Source organism: Onychomys torridus, chromosome X, assembly GCF_903995425.1.
Source record: "Onychomys torridus chromosome X, mOncTor1.1, whole genome shotgun sequence".
Taxonomy (NCBI): Eukaryota; Metazoa; Chordata; class Mammalia; order Rodentia; family Cricetidae; genus Onychomys; species Onychomys torridus.
In genome coordinates this window covers 61,139,505-61,165,030 of record NC_050466.1, presented here as the reverse complement: position 1 = coordinate 61,165,030, position 25,526 = coordinate 61,139,505, and the positions used below count along the sequence as shown (strand labels likewise).

The following is a 25,526-nucleotide window of genomic DNA, read 5'->3' as shown; positions in this document are numbered from 1 at the left end:
AAGAACTAAAGCAACTGAGGAATGCTGAGTGGAGTCTTCCCTGGAGAAGAGCACACCAATTGTTTATCCACTACCAAATGGGCATTCCTGAAAACATACGTACAAGTAACATTATACAGACTAAGCAGGCTATATTTAGGAAGATATCTGTATATACAAATACATATACACATGTAACAACAATGAATTTAAAGAGAGGCCCTGAATTTGAAAGAGAGCAAGGAGCAGTATATGGGAGGATTTGAACAGAGGAAAAAGAAGAGGAAAATAATGTAATTATATTACCCAAAAAAAATAATTTAAAAATTAAAAGAAATTAATAGTTCTGGCTAATAATTTCACTCATAACAGGAAAATCTTCCCGATAAGGATTTTGTTGATTTCCTTAATGACTAAGCAGTTTCTTCAAAGATTTTTTTTTTAATTTTTGAATGAGTGACTTGTGGTAGCACACATCTGTAATCTCAGCACTTGGGAGGTAGTGGCAGGAGCTCAAGGTCAATTTTTGCAACATAGTGAATTTGAGGCCAGCTTGGGCTATCAGAGACCTTGAGTTGAAATTTTTAACGACCTCTCAGAGAAGAGATTGTGAACAGAGATTTTAAAAATATCCCCATTTGAGCTGGAGAGTTGGCTCAGTGTTTAAGAGCACTTGCTACTCTTGCGAAGGACCAGAGTTCAATCCCCAGCACCCATATGGCAGCTCACAACTGTCTGTAACTGCAGACGGAAGAGGATCTGATGCCCTTTTCTGACCTTGGTGGGCACCAGGAACACACATGGTACACATACTCGCATAAAGGAAAAATTCTTATACATATAAAATAATAAAATAACAAAAACAGCTTCTCACAGCCTGGACATGCTTCTTTACCATAATCTGACAATCAGATATTAATTATTAGGCTTTTCCCCAATTCAATGATTTCTCCTGATAATATAGATTGAACAGCATTTTATAACTAATATTGATATCCAAGAGTGGCCTACCATAAAACTGAAAATTATAACTATAGCCTGAAACATGCACAGCACCTCTAGAGAGTAATACCATCTAAAAAGTGGACATTATAAAGTAGTCTATATGTTTGTTAATTCATTGAGTCAAATATAAACTTTGTCATTTGGAGGCAGCTATTGTATGCTACAATTCTCCCAATGATTTAATGACCTCCTACTATGCCCACTCAAGGTTACAATCATCTCCCAGAGATGGACCTTTAAGAGACTCTTAGTCAAACCATAGCAAGTGTTACTGTTTTTATAGATAATTTATAAGTGTATAGGTATAGAAATCCCTTATATATAAGTTTATGCATACAATTTATAACTATATGCAAATACGTCTATATCAACTGGAGAAAAACCCTACAATAACTTTGTAGGCTTACTTCCAAAACTAAATAATAGATGCAGTGGTTTATTTCTGCTCCAAAAAGAAAATAAAATTATGGGTTTTGTTTGTTTGTTTCTTTCTTTTTTTTTTTTTTTTTTTGAGACAGAGTTTCTCTGTGTAACTGCCCTGGCTGTCCTATAACTCGCTCTGTAGACCAGGTTGGCCTCAAACTCAGAGATCCACCTGCCTCTGCCTCCTGGGTGCTGGGATTAAAGGCATGCACCACCATCACCCAGCAAAATTATGTATTTTTATAGGGCATTTATTCCTGGTTAAATTCTCCTCTTTCTTAATAGATAATAATAATCGTTTTTAAGAAAAGATCTCATTTATGCAGGCTGACCTCAAATTAACTATATGGCTGAGTATGACCTTTAACTTGTGACCCTTCTGCCTCTACCTCCTGAGTGCTGAGATTTTAGGTATGTTCCACCATACCTGATTTTATGCAGTGCTGGGAACTAAACCCAGTGTTTGGTGCATGCTAGGCAAGCACTCTCCCAACTGAGCTAAATCCCCAGCCCTAGATTACAATAATCTTAATCGTATGCTTATTAAGAGGGAAACCTGGCCATTAATCATAGAAACTACCAGATCTGGTTATTGTCTCAATGATTTGAGCAGTCATACCTGTTGGGCCAGTTAAATCTAAACTTACAAGTTCTTGTTTAGAAGGGAAGGGGGGTATTTTCTACATTTGCTCTTAAAAAGTTAATACACTAATGAGGTGAAACAAATGAAATCAGACTGAGCACACACATATCACCAAAGTGATGGATAAAACTTAGATGGCCACGAGATGCCAACTTTGATTACCTTTCCCAGTTCCAGGTGATTTTAAATGTTAATTTTTACCTGTACTATTCTAGTTTTACAAAGTTAATGGGAATGTTTTTTGTTTCTCTGGGTTTAGGAAGGGAGCGTAATGCTCAGACTTACTACAAGCAATCTAGGAATGGCCCCTTTTGCTAATGGCTGAAATAGTCTTTTGCATGCAGTTTTCCACTCTAAGTCCCTGTACCTTGAGTTCTTTTTAAATTATGTGTACTTCAAGGAAGCATCTGTTATCACACAGGAAAGCCCCCTCGCCAATTCCTGAGGAAACCTCAAGCAATTTTCATATGCCTCTTATCACACTTGATGTATTACTGACCACAAAATAATCCCTGCCAGATACCCAGCCCACTTATTTGGTGCATTGCCTCGGACGTTTTAGTAAATTTATTATGCTCAGGAGTATCCTGAGGTCCTTGTAATAGCTACAGTTTGTTTCAGAACACTGATTTCCTCATCACCTTGTGCAACTCAACTGCTTAGCAGCAGTGGCCAAGCTATCTTCTCATCAAGGAATTCTACAGGAACAAACAGCCATGCTAAATTCTGTGAATACTAATCATGTTCAGAAATCCTAAATTCGAAAAGGTGAACCAAATGGCTAAAATTACACTCAAATATATGAGCATATGTGTATGCTCCAGCAGTATAACACAGTCTCCAGTAACAAAAAAGAAAAAAGAAAAATCCCACAAAGGCAATGATATGGCAAGTGAACCATAAAGCCCTCAGTACTCCCTAGGAACTACATTTTAAAGCATTGATCGTCACTGTAAATATTCAGTTGGTGTTAATGACCTTCACACTGCTGCTTTTTAAGGAAAGATTCATATTTGCGGCTTTATATTAACAATTTTATCACCAGTTACTGCTGGTAACAACAAATGACAGACAAAAGGCTTAACAAGCAGTCTTTCTCCAAGCTTCAAGGAAAGCACAAAACAATAACAGCACCTGCTGCGAACCATCCCTTCCTCCTTTCCAGGTATGGGGCAGGCAGAAAGAAGCTATGACACCCTTTGTTTCATAATTCCACGTCAAAGTCAAGGAACAATAAAATAGGAAACTACAGCTGTAGACTTCTGAGTCCACCCATGGACCCAAATAGGGAACTTACTTTGGACTTGACCAATGCTCTTCTCTTGCAGCCCCGAGTCCCTGTTCTACAACTGGGCATTAAGATTTTTCCAGTTTCATACTAATAATCAGAAATATGTTAGTGAACAAATGTATGTCGCAGATTCATATCACAAATATAAAGAGAGGACAACATATAGTCCTAGGCCAAGAGCCACACAGACACACACGTACACACCCTTCAAGTTCAAATCCCAGCAAGGCACCCTGAGTGTGCACTCAACAAAGGGAGGGGCGGGAGCAAGGAACAGAGGTTAAAGCAGACAGCAGCCAAAGCAAACATCACTTCCAGAACAGGGCAAACTTTGGGTGTGAGGGCTGTAGAACCCCCAGGAACAACAGGGACGTTAGAGTCTCTCAAGGGACGAAGAGAGCACCCAAGCACTGGGCGAAGAGGAGATGAGCTGCAGAGGAGGCTGTTGTCCCTGGGGACAAGGGCGTCGCCGCCATCCTCGGCTGCACAGCCCCCCCCTTTTTTGCCGCCTTGACCGCCGCCCTCCAGATCCCCAGGAATAGTCGTTGTCGCCCCCATTCTTCCACAGACACTGTCCCCACAGACCCGCGAGGGATAAAAGAGCGCAGAGACATACCTGGTGCAACGTCTCCGGTGGCAGCTGCGACGCTCGGAACAGATCGGCCACTGGACCTGCGGCCGCAGTGGCGGTGCCGGGGGCGACCCTGGTAGCCTCGGGAGGTCCAGGTCCCGGGCCCCCGCTTGCAGCGCCTGCACAGCGCGCAAAGAGCTCAGAGTAGCACTGCTGCTCGCTATCGCTCAGCAGCAGCGGTGGTGCCGCGCCGCAGCCTCCACCCGCAGCCACCTCCATAGGGCCTTCTGTGGGGTCCCGGCCGAGCGCTTTCCCCAGTCGAGGTGCCGGTGTCTCCGCGAGGGCCACCACCACCGCCTTGGCCTCCGAAGCCGCCGCCCCCACGCCCCGCAGCTGCAGCGCCGCCGCTTCCTCCAAGCGCGCGCCAGCCCCGCCCCCTCCGGGCTTGAATGTTGTGCCTCGGCTGCGCGGCACATGGAGACAGGCGCGGCGCCGACCAATCACAGCCCGGGATCCCACCTGGGCCCCACCCCTGATGGCCGCCTCGCCCCGCCCCTTGGCCAGGTAAGGAGTGCAACTCCACCGGCTGCCCTCCCAAGCCTTTCACCTGCTCTGACCGGAGGCCAGACCTGGCTGCCAAAGCCGCTCCAAGTCCACACAGCTCCTGAGGGGTATCTCGGGCTCTCCACCCTGGCTGGCAAGGGAACATCTGGACACACACACAAGAACAAGAGGGCTTTTCAGGGGATGGGGAAAACTGAGATGTTTTCTCTTTCGGGGTCCAGAACAGAAGTGGTGTCCACTTAGAAAAGGGACCAGGCACGAAAAGTTGGGTTTCTTTTCCTCTATAATAGTATCGCCTGTGCCCTAAAAAGCTAAATAACAGAGATGTTCTTACGAATGAGGTCCCAGCGCTTCTCCACAACTTTGAAGATGGTCATGGGGTTAGGCCACTTTCTCGGGTATGGCTCGGATCTGAATTTGAGCCTTACTAAGAAATGCCAGAAGTTACTCTTAAATCCTAGAGGAAAGGGGCGGGGTGCTCATTTTGCAGATGTGAGGTTCATTCTGCTCAGTGCTCTACAGAAATCTGGGAAACAGTTGCGAGGCACTATTGTGGAAAATTTATGCTTATTAAGTCCTGAAAGTACTGACCTCTGAAACACAGAGTCCTCGCCTTCTGGAAGGGTGGGTTTTTTTGTTTGCTTGTTTTTGATTTTGATTTTGATTTTCAGACAAGCTCTTTCCTTAAGACATCAGGCTCTGAAATACTTTTGGCAGGAAAATAAGCACATTTTTATTACAAAAGTTTTCAAGTTCCTACCAAAAAAGTCAACACTAGAACCCAGAACTTTACAAAGCCCACGTGTTTTTGTTTTTGTTTTTTTTTTTTTCAAATGGGCTTCCTCCCCTAGGGCTATTGCTATTGCTCTCTAGTCAAGCCTCTATGAAGAGAAAGTCTATGCTAAGTGTGGTGGCTGCTGCTTCGCTAGGAGGCTGGGGCAGAAGAATCCCTGAAATTTTCAAGTTACTCTAGGTTACATGATGAGTTTCAAGCAAGTCTTCAAAAAGAAAAAAAAGTCTGCAAAATAATATACTAGAAGAAAAAGGTCTGCCTCACAAGAACACTGCAAATTTCAGCATCAGTATTGTATAGTTGCATTTTTTCCAAAAGAAAAATCTCTGTTTTTGAGACAGGATCTTTCTACATAGCCCTGGCTGTCTTGGAACTCACTGTGCAGACCAGGCTGGCCTCAAATTCACAGGGATCTCCCTGTCTGCCTTCCAAGTGCTGGGATAAAAGCATGTGCCACCATGCTGGCCTCCAAAAGAAAAATCGTAAGTGCCATTGTTCTTGAAAAGAGTTGCACAAATGTACCAATGTACCATTATACATACATGCCTCACTGCAAAACACTAACCCAAAAAGGGGAAAACTGTTCATGGTTAAACACTAATAAAAGGGCATGTTAGAGCTGGAACTGGTGGCACACACCTTCTTAAACCCAGAATTCAAGAGGCAGAGGCAGACAGACTTCTGTGAGTTTGAGACCAGCCTGGTCTACATAGTGAGTTTCATGGTAGCTAGTGCTACATAGTAAGACATTGTCTTAAGAAAAATACATGGGGAGAGAGAGAGAGAAATATATGTGTGTACACATAGTTTTATTTATATACATACATAGAGAGAGAGAAAGAAATATTCCATCCCAAATAGTTTGATTTTAATTAAAACATGAAGCAGCCAGATGTGGCACATGCCTGGAATCCTGGCACTCCAGAGGCAGTGGCAAGACCCACTTTCAAGAACAGTAACAACACAAAAAAGCAAAAACCAAAGACAACATGAGAAATACTATCAATGATAACAAATACACTTTGATATTATAGTCAACTAAAATAAGGCTCTTATGTAATATGCCTTCAAGATGTCCTGTCATTTTTTTTTCTTTTCAGGTTTCATGAAACATCAACATGAAATTTGAACATGCACAGAGGCATTCCTGTTATCTTTATAATGCAAACTGAGCAAGCCCACAAAGTGCTGTCCGCCTTTTGTAGCTTTTTGAACACTGGCTAAATGACACTGAGCTAAGTACACCCAGAAATGTGTCTCTTCTTCTCCTTGGACTGGCACCTTTTACTGAGCATGCTCAGGAATGTGCCTACCCCTTAAAGGGCCTTCCCATATGCATGTGTGTCTGCCCCGAGAATAAAATACCCATGCTTCCTTTGGTCCCAGAAGGTCTTGCTTTGGCCATAACTCCTGGGCTCTCCTTCCTTATCCGGTACATTATTAACATTTTGCCACTCACATGTCCTGCCCTGCACTTACTTGTCTTAGCTTTGCACTCCCCAAGAGGTGGACCCAGGTTTGGTTACAAAGGCAGAAAGTTCTCTCTTCAAAGCTTTGATTCCTTATTCCACATTTTGCTTCCTAACTGCTGGGAGGGAAGACAGCATCAGTAGAGAAAGAATGAAGAAGAGAGACAGCAGAGACTGTCCAGCTATAGAGAATTTCTACTTCAAAATCCCATCTCACTTCCCATGACTGTCAGACCTTCTCAGGAACATGGGAGCCAAAAGACACATAATTAATTCTCTTCCTACATTTCCAATTGTTCTCAGGTTTCCTGGAGAGTAGCTCTGTAGCAGAGTAGTCTGCTCTATGTGATAGGCAACAAACCCCATTTCCCCCAGGGACTCCCGTAAAAACAAATATAGGTTATCATAGCCCCTGATGGGCAAGATAAAAAGCTTTACATGATATTTTTGTACACACTATCTCATATAAGCCTCACCGTAACTCTAAGGTAGATTAGGGAGCCAGATAGATAGAGAGAAAGATAGATAGATAGATAGATAGATAGATAGATAGATACATACATACATACATACATACATACATACATACATATATACATGTTATTGTTTGTTTGTTTTAGATAGGGTCGCATGCAGCACAGGCTGGCCTTGAACTCCTGATCTCCCTGTCTCTACCTGCTCAGTTCTGGGATTACAGGCATGCAATACCACATCCAGTCAGGAAGACATTTTCTTGAGATGAAAGGTCTCACTTTGTAAACCAGGCTTTGTAGACCAAGTTTGTGATCCTCCTGCCTCTACCTCTCAAATGCTAGGATTGCAGGTATGTGCCACTGTCTCAATAAGACAGGCCTCACCGGGTGGTGGTGGCGGCAGCGGCGGCACACACCTTTGATCCCAGCACTCGGGAGGCAGAGCCAGGCGGATCTCTGTGAGTTCGAGGCTAGCCTGGGCTACAGAGTGAGTTCCAGGACAGGCCCCAAAGCTACACAGAGAAACAAACCCTGTCTTGAGAAAAAAAAAAAAGACAGGCCTCCCATAGGGTCACATATTTAAACACTTGGTTTCCTGTTGGTGGCACTATTTGGAGAGGTGGCCTTGTGGGAGGAGGTATATCACTGGGGACAGACTTTGAGAGTTTAGAGCTGCACACCACCTCTAGTTCACTATCTACTTCATGTTTGTGGTTGAAGTTGTAAGCCCTCAGCTTCCAGCTCCTACTACAATGCCTGCCATTTGCTTCCATGCCTCCCTGCCATGATGGACTCTTATCCCCTCTAGAACTGTAAGTCAAAATAAACTCTTTCCTTGGTAAGCTGCTTTGGGCCATGGTATTTTTATAACAGCTACAGAGAAATAACTAATACAGTCACTATGACCAGCAAGAAGACATTTTTAGCTTCATTTTACAGATTTAAAAAAAAATGAATGAATGTAAAGCTGGTATGATTTGCCCAACTGGATACCACATTTGGAGTTCATTTCCTTCATTATTCAAGCCAATTTAATAAAGCTGACAAACATTTATCAAGCAACAGATACTACATGATATGTCGGCAGTCTCACATCTGTGCCTATCAATCTATGAACAATCAGTAACTTTTAAGATTTATTTATTTATGCATATGAGTGCTCTATTTGCATATTCTAAATGACAGACAGGGCATCAGACAGAACAGGGCCTCAGAACCCCATTATAGATGGTTGTGAGTCACCATGTGGGTGCTGGGAATTGAACTCAGGACCTCTGGAAGAGCAGCCAGTGCTCTTAACCGCTGAGCAATCTCTCCAGCTCCAACAATCAGTATTTATTGGTAGGGCAGGAAGTGTGTGTACTGGAATGCTTCAAGGAATTTTTAAAAATACAAGATATGTTGCTTTCAAGAAGTCAACAATCTCACTAAAAAAGGCAAAAACTAGCACAACAAACAAAAATAAATAAGAGACAATATATAATTAAGAGCTAAATCATGTACCCCAGGCTAAGTGCTAAATGGAAATTAGAAAAATCCACGAACCAGCGCTAAACCAAGAAGGCTCCACAAGACGATGGGTGTTTTCTGAGACTGAGTGGAACTGGGAAGAGTAAATTGATAGGACAATGGAGGGAAGGGAGAGAAAGGGTTATCCTGAGAAAGGTAGGCACACCAGAGACTTGCCACCAAGAAAGTAATGAGTGAGAAAAGAATGGGAGAGAAACCTCTGACACAAGCCTCCAGGATACAAGAAATATCCTGGTCATCAAAGTCCAGGCGGCACAATGAGAAGGCGTCTGCGGTAGTTTGAGTAGATATAATCCCCATAAACTCATATGTTTGAATGTAGGTGTGGCCTGGTTGGAGGAAGTGTGGCTCTGTGAAGGCAAGCTTTGAGGTCTCATATATGCTCAAGCAATGCCCAGTACATACAGTCTCTCCTGCTGCTGCCCGTGGATCAAGGTGTAAGACTCTCAGCTGCTTCTCTAGCACAATGTCTACCTGCATGCCACCATATCCCTCCATGACGATAATGGACTAAACCTCTGAAACTGTAAGCCAGCCCCCATTAAATGTTTTCCTTTATAAGAGTTTCCATGGTCGGGAGAGCTGGTAGACTGCCAAATCCAGGTACCACCCAGGCCCAGAACCAGGGTTATGAGTTGGCCCACCCTAGCATCCACCCCATCTACAAATTGCTAGAGCATGTGAAGGGGCTGGTACTGAAAATCCAAAGCTGCAGGATTTCCACAACACAGGGCAACAACAGGAGATCCAAGAGGAGTCCCAGTGAGGGCCCATTATTAATGGTGTAGCAGAAGCCAGAGGCCTCAAGCCAGACCAATGACTCATTGCAATGAACACTTGCAAGTAAAGATGTATGGACTAAAGAGCGTACTGTGTGACTTGCTGTGTCACATTACAGCTTCCATAACAAGACTTCTTTTTTTCTTTTAAATTTTCTTTTATTTTATTTTGGAAGGCAAGTTTGCAAGGGCAGAGGGTGGATACCAAGGGGACAGGGAAATGAATGGGATTGGTATACATGATTAATTAATTAATAAAAAGTTTTTTAAAAAGTTTCCATGGTCATGGTGTCTCTTAACAGCAAAAGAAACTCTAAGACAGGGTCCAGCCAGATGGTGGTGGCACACACCTGTAATCCTAGCACTTGAAAGGCAGAGCCAGGTGGATCTCTGTGAGTTCGAGGCCAGCCTGGTCTACAGAGCAAGATCTAGGACAGGCACCAAAACTACACAGAAAAACCCTGTCTTGATAAACCATTTTTTAAAAAAAAGGAAAGGGTCCAACAGTAGTAATACTTAAACTGGGACACAACAGGGGGAAAGTGGCACTTTTAAAAGTGTTTTTACTAAGCCAGGCATAGTGGATCATGCCTGTAACCCCAGCACTGGAGAGGCTAAGGCAGAAAGATCGAGATTTTTAGGCCAGCCTGGGCTACATAATGAGACTTTCATGTTAAACATATTTTTCTAAGAATGTCAAGTATTGTACTGTATTTCTACAATAATTTTCTAAATAGGAGAAATAGTTATGAAATCTCAAAATAAACACAAGTAAGAACATAGAAATGCAGACATGTTTATAAGGCTGGGTAACATTAAATAAGCCCTATAGGGGTTTGATTGTGCGTGTGTGTGTGTGTGTGTGTGTGTGTGTGTGTGTGTGTGTGTGTGTTGTATATGTGTGTATGTTTCTGTATATATGTACACACATGTAGCAGCCAGGGATTGATTTCCAGTATTTCTCAAGTCACTCTTCACCTTATTTCTTTGGAGACGGGGTCTCTCAGTGAAACTGGAGATCACTGATTCAGCTAGATTCTGGCCAGCGAGCTCCAGAGATCCTCCTGTCTCCACATCCCCCATGCTGGAGTTACAGATGTGTGCCATCATGCCCAGCTTTTCTATATGAGTACATGAAGACTGGGGTCCTCACATTTGTGTGGCAAGTACTTTACCCACTCACTGAGCCATCTCCCCAGCCTTCACAAGAACTTTTGAAGATGATTTCTTTACATTTTTTGTTGTTCTGAGCTTAGAGCATATACACTTGTTTTAGCTGTATCATGACCAGGGAAACCAAAATGGTCATATTTTTAAAGAATTACCAGGAGATATTTTTTTCCTTTTTGAGACAAGACTCCGTAGCTGAAGCTGATCGTAATCCTCCTGCCAAGTACTGGAATTACAGATCTGTACCAAACAGCAGCAAGAGATATTTTAAGTTATGCTTAATTAGAGCCAGTCTCAAACAAAGAAATAAACCCAAAAGAAAATCAAAAAGAAAGCACATAGTATGACTATGTTCCAATAAAACCTTAGCCATGAATTTCATGTAATATTAATATTCATGGAATATTAAGTTCACAGAAAGCACTAAATTCTCCAGTCATTTAGAATCTGTAAAATCTGAATGGGAAAAATACCTCAGAGTACTTTCTGGGAAAGCAAGAGGACGTGAGGTCAAATCCCCAGCACTGACATGAAAACCTTGAATGGCCTGTGTGGTGGTTTAAAAGAAAATGGCCTCCATAGAGAATGGCACTCTTAGGTATGACCCAGTTGGAGTAGATTTGGACTTGTCCGAGGAAGTCTTTCACTATGGAGACAGGCTTTGAGGTCTCATATATCCTCAAGATACCACCCAGTGTCTCAGACCACTTCCTGTTGCCTGTGAGTCAAGATGTAAGAACTCTCAGCTCCTTCTCTAGCACCATCTGCCTGCATGCTGCCTTGCTTCCTGCCATGATGATAACACAATAAACCTCTGAACTGTACTCAAGAGCCACCACAATTAAATGTTATCCTTTATAAGCATTGCTGTTGTCATGGTGTCTCTTCACAACAACAAAAACTCTAAGATAACCTGTAACCCCAACATTGGGAAGTGGAGGAGAGGTAGATCCCAAGAGCTCACTGGACAATCAACATAGCAGGAACAGAGGGCTTCAGGTCCGGTGAGAGACCCTGTGTCAAAGAATAAAGTGGAGAAGAACAAGTGAGGAACACTTCCTGCCTCAGCCTCTCAAGTGTTGGGGTTACAGACATGTGCCCCCACCCCTGCTTACTTGCGTGCTTTTCATGACTGCTTTGGCAAAGGCAGTTTTGGATAATTGCAACAGAAATAACATGCCACATGAAGCCTAAAATATTAACTCTCGGGCCCTTTACAGAGTTATCGACCTCTGTCCTCAAATATGAAGCGCTTCTATTTCCTTCTACGCACAGGCGCATTATGAGTCATCTGCCTGGGGGTGGGGAAGGGCAGTAGTTAAGAGAGAATTCAGTTTGACTTCTCCCGACTGCAGTGATACCGAGATACTTCAGATAATATCTCAAAATATTGGTGAAAATTACATCTTATTGCGGAAGGGGATGGACTCATGGCCTCCCTCTCTGAGGGTTTATACACAGTTGGGGGGGCCTTTTCTTTGGCACGTATCCATGGGTAAGTTGCCTGGGCTCCTGTACATGACCCCTCACCCACACCTCTGTAGACAACTCCACTGAATGTCATCAATGCAAACAGCAAAACAGACGGGCTGCTAGAAGATGGCCTGGCTCAGAAGAGGAAATGTACCAGTGGGAGTGAGAGGGGCCAAGAGACAGTAACGGGATGAATGGGGTCAAAATATATCATGTGCTCTGTGGAAATGGCATGGTGAAACCCATTATTAGGTATGATTAGTAATATACTAAAATAAAATATTTTTTAGCCAGGCATGGCGGCACATGCCTTTAATCCCAGGACTCAGGAGGCAGAGGCAGGTGGATCTCTGAATTTGAGGCCAGCCTGGTCTACAAAGAGAGTTCCAGGACAGCCACTGCTGTTACACAGACAAACTCTGTCTTGAAAAAACAAAACAAACTTTTAAAGAAAATACTTGACTGGATGGCTCAGTGGTTAAGATCAGATATGCGGTTTATGGTTTGGATCCCATCTCCCACATTGGAAAGCTCATAATCATCAGCAACTCCAGAATATCCACTCCCTCTCCTCAACACTGTAGTCACCTATACCCACACAGATACACACATGATCTAAAAGAACAAGCAATAAGTCTTTGGGCTGGGCATGGTGCCTTTAATCTCAGCACTTGGCAGATCTTGTGAACTGGAGTTGAGGCTAGTTTGATCTACATAGAGTTCTAGGCCAGCTAGGGCTACTCAATACCAATAGTAACAATATCTTCTTAAAGGAAAAAAAAAACCTTAAAATTGGTGGAAATTAAAGGAGTGTTTTGTAGTAGGAATCTTAATGGTACTTGTTAATAAAAACAAACCTGAGGCCAGTTATTGGGGTGATTGCTGGAAGATCAGAGAAGCAGAACAAGCCACAGCTATCTCACCTTGCTAATTCCTCAGGTGATCCTGTTTCCTCAGGCTGGAAGCTTCTGAGTCCTCATCCACATGAATCTCAGCTGAACTGTGTTGCTCCAAAGCCTAAACGCTTAACCAACCAAATGCTTAACTAACTACATGCTTTACTTTACTAGTTCCTGGTCCTCACACCTTATATACCTTTCTCTTTCTGCCCCCACTCCCTGGGATTAAAGGTTGGGTTTCTGGGATTAAAGGTGTGGATCACCATGCTTAGCTGTTTCTAAAGTGGCCTTGAACTCAGAGATCCGGCTAGCTCTGCCTCCCAAGTGCTGGGATTAAAGGTGTGCACCACCACAGCCCAGCTTCTGTTATGGTTTACTCTTCCCATTTTCTAGCCACCATTTTTGGCTTTGTTCTAGTGGCTGTCTGTTCTCTGACCCCAGATATGTTTATTTCGGGGAACACACGATATTTCAGGGAACACAATGCCCACCACAGTGTTTAATTTTGACACCAAATAATCACTTGTTTGAATTTTATTCCTCTGACCGTATTTTTTTTTTCTCTCTACTACCCAAGAGGAAATACTGAAGTAATACTGGCACCTCTCCTATCTCCCAGAAGTGATAACATAAAAAAAAAATAGATCTTTCTCTATTCCATCTCTCTGTCTCTGTCTCTCTGTCTCTCTCTGTCTGTCTCTCTCTCTCTCTGTCTTTGTGCCGCCACTGTCTGTCTCTCTGTCTGCCTCTCTATTTGTCTCTCTCTCTGTGTCTTTGTCTTTCTCTCTTCCCCTCCCTCTGTCCCTCCCTCCGTCACCCCTGAATTCCGGCGTTTTCATAGGGCACCACCTCTCACTCCACCCCTTCCCCTGCCCCAGAATGCACACATCTTTGAGAGCTCTGTTCCCAACTTCAGGACTTCTTGAAACTTCCGCGGCAGAGGAGTGTTTTGTAGACTCTCTCTGCGGTGGGAAAGGAAGTAGACAGGGAAAATAAGAAGCAGGTCCGATTGCCCCGACAGCCCTAAGTTAAGTCTTCATGTTGAAGCAGCTCTAGCAACAAGGGAGCTGAGAGAGTCCGCACAGTCCCCTCTAAATCGTTGTTTGTATGCCGTTGCTATGCCTTCCCAGTGAGAAATCCCTTCAAGTACTTAGAGATCAACAAAGAGCTCTTGAACAATAGCACACAACTGCCTTTGGCTGACGCCCCAAGGAACACACCTGTACAGAAATCCCCGTGGCTTCTATAGGTTCGAGCTATAAAGGAGCATTCGTACATATGCTTTTATCTGTGAGTTGCTTTCAGGTTTGGGGCCCCCAAGTTACACTTTGAGCAATTTAACGTGTTTTACAGAGACAGAAATTTCAGCCTTCTGTGTTTGGACAAATGGGGAGATTTACAATGAAAACATATTACCATGGTTATCTGAGATAAACCAGGGCAGCTTTTCCTGGGCAGCTATTAACCAGGGTCACTCTGCCTGTGCCTGGCTGAATGATGCTCTTCCTGACAAGAGGAACGGGCCTTAATTAGGTGCTACAGCGGGGCTGTCTTCCCTAAACTGCATGGCAGAGACAGTGCTCCTTTAGCTAAATTTGACTTCTGTGTAACTTAATGTTTTCTAAGCAGGTTTATTGGGAAACAGTTGATTACTTCCATTTCCTCTTTCACGCTAAGCTCATAAGAAAAGGGGACAGTTGGGATTCTTGGCCTCTCATATGCCCTATAAGCTAGCAATGACAATGGAATCATAAGCCACTGTCTCTCTTGCTATTATGGCTTGCCTTCCAAAAGATAGTGTGCTAAAAGCTTGGTCCCCAGCGAGGCAGTACTGAGGTAGTGAAACCTACCTGAGTAGGCCTGCTAGAAGGTCATTAGGGTCATAGGGGCGCAAGTCTCATGAACGCACTAAAGCTAGTTTTAAAGAGTGGGCTGGGTCTTTCTTACTGGTACACCTATTGACTACTAATTCCCAGGAGAGAGCATTAACAAAGAGGAAGCCTGGCCCCTTTCCCTCTCCATCATTCTCTCCCCCTTTCTCCCTTTCTCTTTTTCTCTGTCTCTCTCCCTCCCTCCCTCCCTCTCTCTCCCTCTTTCTCTCTTTCTCTCTCTCCCTCCCTCCCTCCCTCTCTCTCTCCCTCTTTCTCTCTTTCTCTGACTCTCTCCCTCTGTCCCCCTCTCTCTCCCTATGTCCCTCTCTCTCCCTCCTTCTGTCTCTGTCTCTCCCTCTCTCTCTCTCTCCCTCCTTCCCTCCCCCCTTTCTTCCCCCCTCTCTCTCTCTGTCTCTCACCATGATGTCATTCGGGCTGGAAAGATGGCTCAGCTGTTAAAGGCTAGGCTCACAACCAAAAAATATGATGTCATCCACCATGTTGTGATGTAATCAGAAGACCCTCACCTGAGGACAGAGGGGTGGATCCACCCAATCTTGGAATTTGGGCTTCCAAAACTATGAGCTAAAAAAGCCTATCTTCTGGTTTGGGCTTTGGGCTTTGGGTTTCTGCTTCTATTTTGTTATTGGTGTCCTTTGATCATTTGTTTTGCTTTACTTTGGGTTTGGTGGTCGACTTGTTTTGTTCTTGAAATAGGTTCTCAGCTGGGCGGTGGTGGCACACACCTGTAACACCAGCACTTGGGAGACAGAGGCAGCTGGATCTCTGTGAGTTCGAGGCCAGCCTGGTCTACAGAGCAAGTTCCAGGACAGCCAACACTACAGAGAAACCCTGTCTCAGAAAACCAAAAAGAAAAAGAAAAATACTTACCTATGTATTCTGCACTTTTTAGAGTTGAGCAAGGACTGTGATTGGTTAAATTGACAGAACCAAATGTTCTACAACTGTTCATGTTTCTAAAAAGGAGGACATTCACAGAATGAGTCAGGGTAAGACAACTGCTATAACAAACAACCAGAAATCTGTTGTTGTTGTTGTTGTTGTTGTTGTTGTTGTTGTTGTTTGGTTTTTTGAGACAGGATTTCTCTGTGTAACAGCCTTGGCTGTCCTGGAACTCATTTGGAAACCTGGCTGGCATCAAATTCATAGAGATCTGCCTGGCTCTGCCTCCAGAGTGCTGGGATCAAAGGCATATGCCACCATACCCAGCTCCAAATAGTCTTAATGGGATAACAAAATCATTCTTTTTTAAATCTCATCACAGCCCAACATAGGTCTTGTAAAGCTCATTCATGAATACTACTGCAACCTCCATTTCCTAGACCTCAGGGACCTGTGCTAGACCCCTTGTATCTAGTAATTATAAAAAGAAAGCACTTGGGAACTCAGCGAAGGTAGAAAGAGAAGCCATGGAAGATCTTGAACAGTGGAGTTACTGGCTAGGCCCAGAAGAGGCACAGATCACTTCTCCCTACTTTCAATTGGTTAGAAACAAGGTATACAGCCGTAACAAAGGGATTTGGGAAAATGTAGTCAGGAATCAAAACAACAGGTTGGGTACCAGCTTCTTCCCTAATTACCTTGAGAAAATTTCAGAGCTACAGTTAGCACTGTTGGTTCACTGCCAAGATTCCCTCTACTAGAACAGGACCCATTAGTGAGCGTTGTTTGCTAATGGCCCACAGCTGTTCTCGTTGCACATTTAACTTTTGCAAAACTGAAGCCACTTCAAGGTTATACTCCTACAAGTTCAAGCCTCTGCAGGAAGAACCCACAGGAAATGACTGATTTCCGTGAGTGGATATAATGCTAGCCTATTGCCTAAAAGATCAATAATGGGTGTAGCAGGGGCACATGGGGGATTATTGATGAAACAGTATGTGGAATTGATTGATTATTTGTTTGTGTTGAGACAGAGTCTCACTTTGTAACCCAGGCTGGCCTCCAAGCTGCCATGATTCTCTTGTCTTAGCATTCCAAATGGTGGGGTTACAAATGTGAGCTGCCACACACAGGTTAAAGCCATGAGTGTGGGTTGGTAGGGCTGTGGGGGATAATAGATAAAAGAGGGGTCAATCTATTAGTCTATGTATTTTGTGAATTTCTAAAATTTCACATAATAAAAAAAAATTCAAGCCAGGCACGGTGATGCATGCCTTTGATCCCAGCACTCAAGAAATAGCAGCCAGAAGACCTCTGTGAATCTAAGGCCAACCTGGTCTACACAATGAGTTCTAGACAGAAAAGACTACCTAGTGAGACCCTGTCTCAAAAGAAAAGGTTTAAAAAATTAAAATGTAACCTGTTACCTTTTAGGGAAAATTAAATATGGACCCAATATACCATGATGTTAAAGGATATTTTTGTTTGTTTATTGGAACATGGTATGATGTATCCCAGGCTGGTCTTGAACTTACCATGTAGTGGAGAAGGATCAACCTCTGATCCCCCTGCCTCTGCCTTGATATAATTTACTTTTTAAATGCAATGATAGCTTTAGGGCTAATGAAACAAATATCCCATGTGATTTACAGCTGCATTCCATATTATTTACAGGTGAGATGACATGGTATCCTGAATTTTCACTAAAATACTCAAGTACAAAAGAAAGCTCAGGAGAAGATAGTTTGAAACAAAATCTGAAAATATGGACAATTGTTGTGGTGATTTGAATAGGTATGGCTCCCATAGACTCACGTGTTTGAATGCTTGGCCCACAAGGAGTGACACTATTAGGAGTTGTGACTTTGTTGGAGGAAGTGTGTCACTGTGGAGGCGGGCTTTGAGGTTTCATAATCTCAAGCTATGCCCAGTGTGGGACACAGTCTCCTTCTGCTGCCTGTGGATCAAGATGTGGAACTCTCAGCTGCCTCTCCAGCACCATGTCTGCCTGCATGTCACCATGTCCTGCCATGATGACAATAGACTAAACCTCTGAAACTGTTAGCCAGCCTCAATTAAATGTTTTCCTTTATAAGAGTTTCCAAGGTCATGGTGTCTTTTTTCAGCAATAGAACACTGACTAAGACAATTGTTTTAGGTGAATAATGGATAGAGGAAACTCTATCCTAGTCTATACTAGTCTCTCAAATTTTTTAGATCTGCTAGGTGGTCCATACCTGTAATCCCAACACTTAGGAAGTTGAGGAAAGAGGATAGCATAAGCTACAGACTGAGACTCTCTCTCCAAAAAAAAGTTCATTTTTTTTGTATCTGAAATTTTCCATACTTATAAAAATACATTTTTTACAATCCTAGCACTTGAGAGGTAGAGACAGGAGAATCAAGAATATCAAGGCCATCCTCTACTACGTAATGATTTAGAAGCCAGACTGTACTACATAAGACTCTGTCTCAAAATGCTAAAGAAAAAAGATTTATCAACATCCCTCTTGCAGTCTCATCTGTTCTTTCCAATATGTAAGCCCTTACTGAGACTCCTGTATCTGTATGACTTTTGCTTGTTTGGTAGACTATTTTGTTTGCTTGTCTGTTTAAGACATGATCTCATTATGTAGCCTAGGCTGCTCTCAAACTCACACTGACCCTCCTGCCTCAGTCTCCCAAGTGCTCAGATTACAGATGTGTAGCACTGTACCCGGATCCCAACATGATTTTGAATTTTACTAATACCTAGAAATGGTAGACACACTGGAGAGATGGCTCAGTGGTTAAGAGCACTGGATGCTCTTCCAGAAGACCCAGGTTCAATTCCCAGCACCCACGTGGCAGCTTACAACTTACAATAGTTCCAGGGTTTCTGATACCCTCACACAGTAATACATGTAAGCAAAACACCAATGTGCATAAAATAAAAATAAAATTATTTATTTAAAAAAGAAAGAAATAGGAGACACAATAACAGTATGAAAAAAGCATGCCTTTGTCTCAGAAACTAATGAAATACCTGGCAAGTGGTCAAAATTCTTCATTGTGTTAGAGTGTTAGTGCAGAAGAAAGTTTAGCACATCTCATTGACAATGCCTGATTTCCTCTGGGACTGGGAGAAACAGGAGTGTGTGTTGAATTTGAAAAGGATGTTTATCTCATATGCCCTGCATTATCTCCACGAGACTCCAGCCACTAACTGCTGGGGGAAGAGGCCCAAGAGCAGAACCTACAAGGCTGTCCTTTTTTGTAAGCTTTAGAACCTCTTGGAACTATGTGTCTGCAAACAGTTTCCAAATCATTAGACATGCCAGTTGTGTAACTATGAAAATAATAGCACTGGATTCAAAAACTAAGAGACTTCATCACCTCCACAATTGTTTCCACTTTGGAACCAGAGTGCTATACTTGCTTTGTTGGGGGGGGGGGGGTAGCCATAATATGCAATAAGGCTTTCATTTGAAGCCTTGTGTGACAGAAAAGTTGGAGACACTTTTGAGTTCATGAAAGTCATTCTTAATTTTGACCCAAACCAGCTGTTTCATTTAAGCCAACAGAGATTATTTTAAAAACCTTTATTTCTGGAGCTAGAGCCCAGCAATGCAGATACAGATTCTAGTCCTTTAGGAGAGCTCTGTTAGAGAGAAATACTTCAAGCCTGTTATGGTACCTCTTCACAGACTGCTCTTTATTTACCTTGATTTTATGTATATGGGTGTTTTGCCTACATGTATGTCTGAGCACCACATTCATTCATGATGCCTTTGGAACCCAGATGAGGGCATCACATTCCCTGGAACTGGAGTTATAAACAGTTGTAAGTTGCTGTGTGGGTGCTGAATTGAACCCAGGTCCTCTTGAAAAGTAGCCAGCACTCTTTACCATTGAGCCCACTCTAGATCCAGATTGTTCTTTTAATATATATGTACACGTATAATTATTTATTTACATGTTTCTGTGTATGTGCACACATGAGCAGATATCCAAAGATGCCAGAAGTGGGTGGTGAGGCCTCAGAAGCTGGAGTTACAGGTGGTTGTAAGCTACTCAGTGTGGATGCTGGGAACCAAACTCAGGTCCTCTGAACCATCTTTCCATCCCCTGACAAATTATTCTTAACTATTTGCTTAAGATGTATATTTAGACAAGCATATGACAGCTGATCAAATACATATAATGAGCCACTGACAATAAGTATAACTGATAATGCAGAAAATGGGGCTCATAAACCCTACTGGAAAACGAACCAACCACTTTGGAAAGCTGTCTAGCTGTTCCTCAGATTCTTAAACCTAGGGTTACTCTATGTATCTGTTTCATTTCTGTTGCTATAATAGAATACTCTAACAAAGGGGTTGGAAATATGGCTCAGCAGTTAAGACCACTTGTTCTTGCAGAGTACCACAGGGCAGCTCACAACCATCTGTAACTCCAGTTCCATAGAATCCAGTGCATTCTTCTGGCCTCTGCATGCGTGTAGTATACTTATATATGTGCATATAAACACATATAAAATGAAACTACACTTTCTAAAAGAAAGCAATTTTGGACTGGAGAGATAGCTAACTGATTAAAGGCACTAGTGCTCTTCCAGAAGACCTGGGTTCAGTTCCCAAACTCACTTAGTGGCTTGAGTCCCAGGAGATCTGATACCCTCTTCTGTTCTCCATAGGCACCAAGCACACGTGGTACACAAACATACAGACAGAAGACAAAACACTTATACACATTAATGGATAAATAAAAATTAAAGCACAACTTAGAGGAGAAATGGTTTATTCTGGCTTATAATTCCAGAAGGATAGAGCCTTTAAAGTGGGGGAAACATCTAGCAGACAGGGAGGATTATAGTGGCAGGAGCAAGAGGCTGGTTGGTCACATTGCATCCATACTCAGAAAGCAGAGTGTGAACAGGAAGTGAGGTCAGGCTATATAACCTCAAGGCCCTGGACCAAGCATGATGGCATACACCTTTAATCCCAGCACTCAGAAGACAAAGGCAGGTGGATGTCTACACAGAGTTCCAGGCCAGCCAGGACTACATAAGGAGACTGTGTCTCAAAAGCACAAAACAAGGGGTTGGGGATTTAGCTCAGTGGTAGAACACTTGCCTAGCAAGCACAAGGCCCTGGGTTCGATCCTCAAACAAAACCAACCTCAAAGCCCACCTCCAGGGACCCATTTTCTCTAGCAAGGCTCCACCTTCTAGAGGTTTCACAACTTTCCCAAACAGTGCCACCAGCTGAGGACCAAGTGTCCAAACACATGAAACCTGTGGGAGAGATTTCACACTCAAACCACAACCCCATATAACCTAGCAATTCTGTTTCTAGGTACATACTCAGGAGTAACGAAAGTACACATCAAACACAAAACTTGTGCCCAGGGGACTGGAGAGATGGCTCAGCCACCAAGAGCACTGGCTGCTCTTCCAGATGACTTGGGTTTGATTCCTAGCACCCACACAGCAGCTCACAACCATCTGTTGCTCCAGTCCCAGGGGATTAAATGTTCTTTTCTGGTCTCCAGGAGCACCAGGCATGCACATGGTACACAGATATACATAGAGGTAAAACATTCATACATATATATAAAAAAAAAACCTGTCCCCAGATGTACATTAGAGCATGGTTAATAATAACCACAAAGTAAAAACAACCCAAATGACTAATGAGGAGATAACAAAATGTTATTATACACACAGTCATACAATGAATGAAACAGTCATACAATGAAAGCATTGTTCAATGAAGTCCTGATAGGTGCTATGCTAGAGTGAACATTATGCTAAATGATAGAAGTCAGACACACGGGCCAAATGCTGTAAGGGTTTAATTATTTGAAATATCCAAAACAGTCTCATCTAGAATGAGCCTGGTTGTCCAGTGCTAGGTAGATAGATGGGGAAGACATGAGGAAGGATTACTAGTATGCATAGGACTTCAGGATGATGAATGTGTTCTCAAATTAATAATGCTAGCTCTACAACCTTAGCAGTGGACTAAAAACTACTGACTCATGGAATTTTAAAGAGTAATTTATTGCCTGTGTATGGGTGTTTTGTCTGAATGTACATACATGCACCACTTGCATTCCTAGTGCTTGCAGAAGTCAGAAGAAGGCATTGGATCCCCTGGAACTGGAGTTACAGACTGTGAGCACCATGTGGGTATTAGGACTCAAACCCAGGTCCTCTCGAAGAGCAGCCAGTGCTCTTAATCGCTGAGCTGTCTCTCCAGACCCAAGGGTGATCATAATATTTTAGTATAACATTTTAATTAATCTTTTGAGAATTTCATACAAGCATACAATATATTTGAAAATATTCGTTCCCACTCTTCCACCAACTCTGCCCACATCCACTCCCCAGCCCCACCCCTTCTCCAACTGTGTTCTCTCTCTTTTTTAAACAACCCACTGAGTCCATATACTCATAGGTGTGGGGCCATCCCCTGGAGCACTGACTCTCCTGCCCGGAAGTCATCAGTGTAAATAGCTCCTCAGCTAGGAATGGTGTAAATAACTCCTCAGCTAGGAGCAGGACTCGTGATCTCTTCTCCCTCCAAGCTAGAATGTTGACTAAGCCAGTCTTTCGCAAGCAACCACAGCTGCTCTGGGTTCATATGTGCTGCTGTGTCCAGAAGACACTGTTATGCTGTGGGCCTTCCCAATCTCTGGTTCTCACAATCTTGTAACCCAGCATTTAGGATTCTATGACAGGAAGATTGTGATTCCATGGTTAAGGCAAGCTCGGACTACCTAGCAAGTTCCAGGCCAGCCTGAACTATCAAGTGTAGCCATGCCTCAAAAAAGTAAATTAAAATAAACTAAAATGGGGAGTTTTAAGACATGTGGATTATGTCTCCCTCCAAAATGTTCTCAAATATTTAGCATGTCTCTACCACATTCCTATCAATTTCCTTGTAGAAACAAATGGATCGAAGGGCAGTGAGTAGTGTGGCTCTTTGTTGCCTAAGCCATGTATTTGTTCCTTTTATTGAAAATATTCTTTTCTCCTTGTAATAGATCCTGATTGCTGTTTCCTCTCCCTCTCCCTCTCCCTCTCCCAGTTTCTCCCCACCTCCCCTCCCTTCTGGATCCACCCCCTTTCTGTCTCTCAGTAGAAAAGAAGAGGCTTCTAAAAGATAACAAGCAAACATAACAAAATAAAATATAATAAGATAAAACAAAACTATCACATTGAGGCTGTACAAGGCAAACCAACAGAAGGAATAAAGAAGAGCAGGCACGAGGGTCAGAGACTCGCTGGGCAGTGGTGTCGCACGCCTGTAATCCCAGCACTCGGGAGGCAGAGGCAGATGGATCTCTGTAAGTTCGAGGCCAGCCTGGGCTAAAGCGTGGGATCCAGGACAGGCTCCAAAGCTACAGAGAAACCCTGTCTCGAAAAACAAAACAAAAAAAGAGTCAGAGACCCACTCATTCATACACACAGGAATCCCATAAAAACACTAAGCTGAAAGCTATGATATATATGCAGAGGACCTGGTGCAGACCCATGCAGGCCCTGTGCATGCTGCTTCAGTCTCTGTAAGTTCATATGGACTTTGCTTACTTGATTCAGAGGGCCTTGTTCTCCTGGTGTCCTCCATCCCCTCTGGTTTTTACCTTCTTTACACCTCCTCTTCTGTAGGGTTCCCTGAGCTCTGGGGGGAGGGATTTAATGAGACCTCCCATTTGGAGAGAGAGAGCCACCACCCCACCCCACCCCACCCTGCCCTGTGTAATGTCTCTAAGCCATGTTTATAATGTAACTCTAGAGACATAGCAGTCCACAATGCTCCAAATAGACAACATACCACAGGATCCAACCAGACTTCTGACAGTTCATTACATTGTGCAAATGCTGTGATCCTCTGGCATCACATCAACTCAAAGCAAGCATAAAGACCCTGCAGGTACACAGTACAAATGGAAGTTCTCAGCTGGTGCCCTTTCTAAATCTTGCCTCCTTCTTCCTCTTTATTTCGCTGAATCAGGATATCCAACAATACTTCATGGCTCCCAAACTCTAGACAGTGTCGAAGAGACACCTCCTTCTGAATATCCAGTTGGTGAAGACACTTCTCCAACCTTTTCCCAGACTCTCTGACAGCAATGTTTCTTTCCCACGGTACAGGAGGAAAATGCTTTACTAAGACACCCAGTTATGCCTCACTTGGCACAGTGGAAGTCTCATAACCAGCTTTGAAATGGTCCATATAAAACCCAAGTGTTGTCATAATGGGTGGAATTGAAACAAATTAAGGATGAGCTGAAAGGATAATCGTTAAATGGATATCTGTTTCTTTAGCGAGAGTCATCTTTCACTTCCATATAGTTTACTTGGAGTACACCAGATACACAAAGATTCTGCATGTAGATAGACTACATACTTATTCACATCTGCACATGTGTTTGTATCTGTAATTAATCAGTGGAGGGCTTTCTGAACCCGGAAAGTGTTTTGGTTCAGATTGAAGTAGTAAGATTAAGACATTATTTTTAGCAAGTCTCAAAACCACACATTCCAAACTTTAGTAAGGGTAACTAACTAGATTTGGGTTTGGTTTATTCTTGTTGATGGAGGGCGTGGTGGTGGTGGTGGTTTGATACAGGGTCTCATATATTATAGGGGCTTTGAACTTGCTGTGTAGCCAAAAATGACCTTGCACCTCCTGACACTAAGATTACATATGTGTGCCACCATACCTCCATTTTGCTTCTTTCTTTTTTTCTTTCTTTTGTTCTTCTTTTCTTTATTTTATACAGAGGTCTCAGAATGTTGGCCCTGAATTCTTAGATTTAACCAATTCTCCTATCTCATGACCCCAAGTAGCTGGGAATACAGGTGCATGCCACCTGCAGAGACTCAAACCCAGGGCCTCATGAATGCTTGGTAAACGCTCTGCCACTAAACTATACTCTAGTGTCGGGCTTGATTTGGACAGAGGGGTGGGTGAAGATAGTGTTCCACTCTATAATATAGGCTGACTTTTAATGCCTGCTCCTCCCACCTCCTCACCTCTCAAACTCTGGCATGACATTTGTGTCCCACTGCACCTGGCTTGTTTTTAATTAAATAAATTTTATTCCTCAGCTTACATAGGAATGAAGAAGGCATAAATATGTAAAATAATAACCACATTTCCAAAGCTAATTGTGTTGGAAGATTACACACCCTGAAAGAAAAAAGTCTCACATATCCTATAATATGGATTATGCTGGGTGAAATAGAAAAATCACAGATACTCACTTTATGATTTCACTCTATGATGTATCCAACATCGATAAATTCATAGAGACAGAAATCAGAATGGCAGTTTCCAAGGGCAGGAAAGAGAAGAAAATTAATTGTGGCTTGATGTGTTGCATGAATCCTAAATGGTCTTATAATAAAAACCTGGAGCCAGATACTGGGGTAAATGCTGAAAGATCAGAGGAAACAAGCCACAGCCACTTCTCACCTCGCCAACTCCTCAACCGAAAGGAAAGATCCTGTCTCCACAAATCTTCAGACTGGAAGCCCCCGAGTCCTCAGCCAAAAGGGCCTGACTTCTGTCTCCTCACGCCTTATATTCCTTTCTCTGCCCAGCCATATCACTTCCTGTCTAAACTTTCCTAGTGCTGGGCTTAAAGGCATGTGATCCCAAGTGCTGAAATTAAAAGTGTGTGCCACCACTGCCT

At 43.0% G+C, this 25,526-nt stretch overlaps 1 protein-coding gene and 1 pseudogene across 9 annotated transcripts in view; both read right to left on the bottom strand.

Moving 5' to 3' along the window:
- The window catches only part of LOC118573918, a 76,041-nt pseudogene extending 72,142 nt beyond the window's left edge, over positions 1-3,899 (bottom strand).
- The window catches only part of Reps2 (RALBP1 associated Eps domain containing 2), a 237,094-nt gene extending 232,775 nt beyond the window's left edge, over positions 1-4,319 (bottom strand). For all 9 annotated transcript variants that reach the window (XM_036174455.1, XM_036174450.1, XM_036174457.1 and 6 more), the window contains exon 1: positions 3,958-4,319. In XM_036174455.1, the coding sequence (XP_036030348.1) occupies positions 3,958-4,191 (234 nt within the window). In that variant the 5' untranslated portion in view covers positions 4,192-4,319. The remainder of the gene's footprint in view (positions 1-3,957) is intronic.
- Between the last annotated feature and the right edge of the window lie 21,207 nt (positions 4,320-25,526).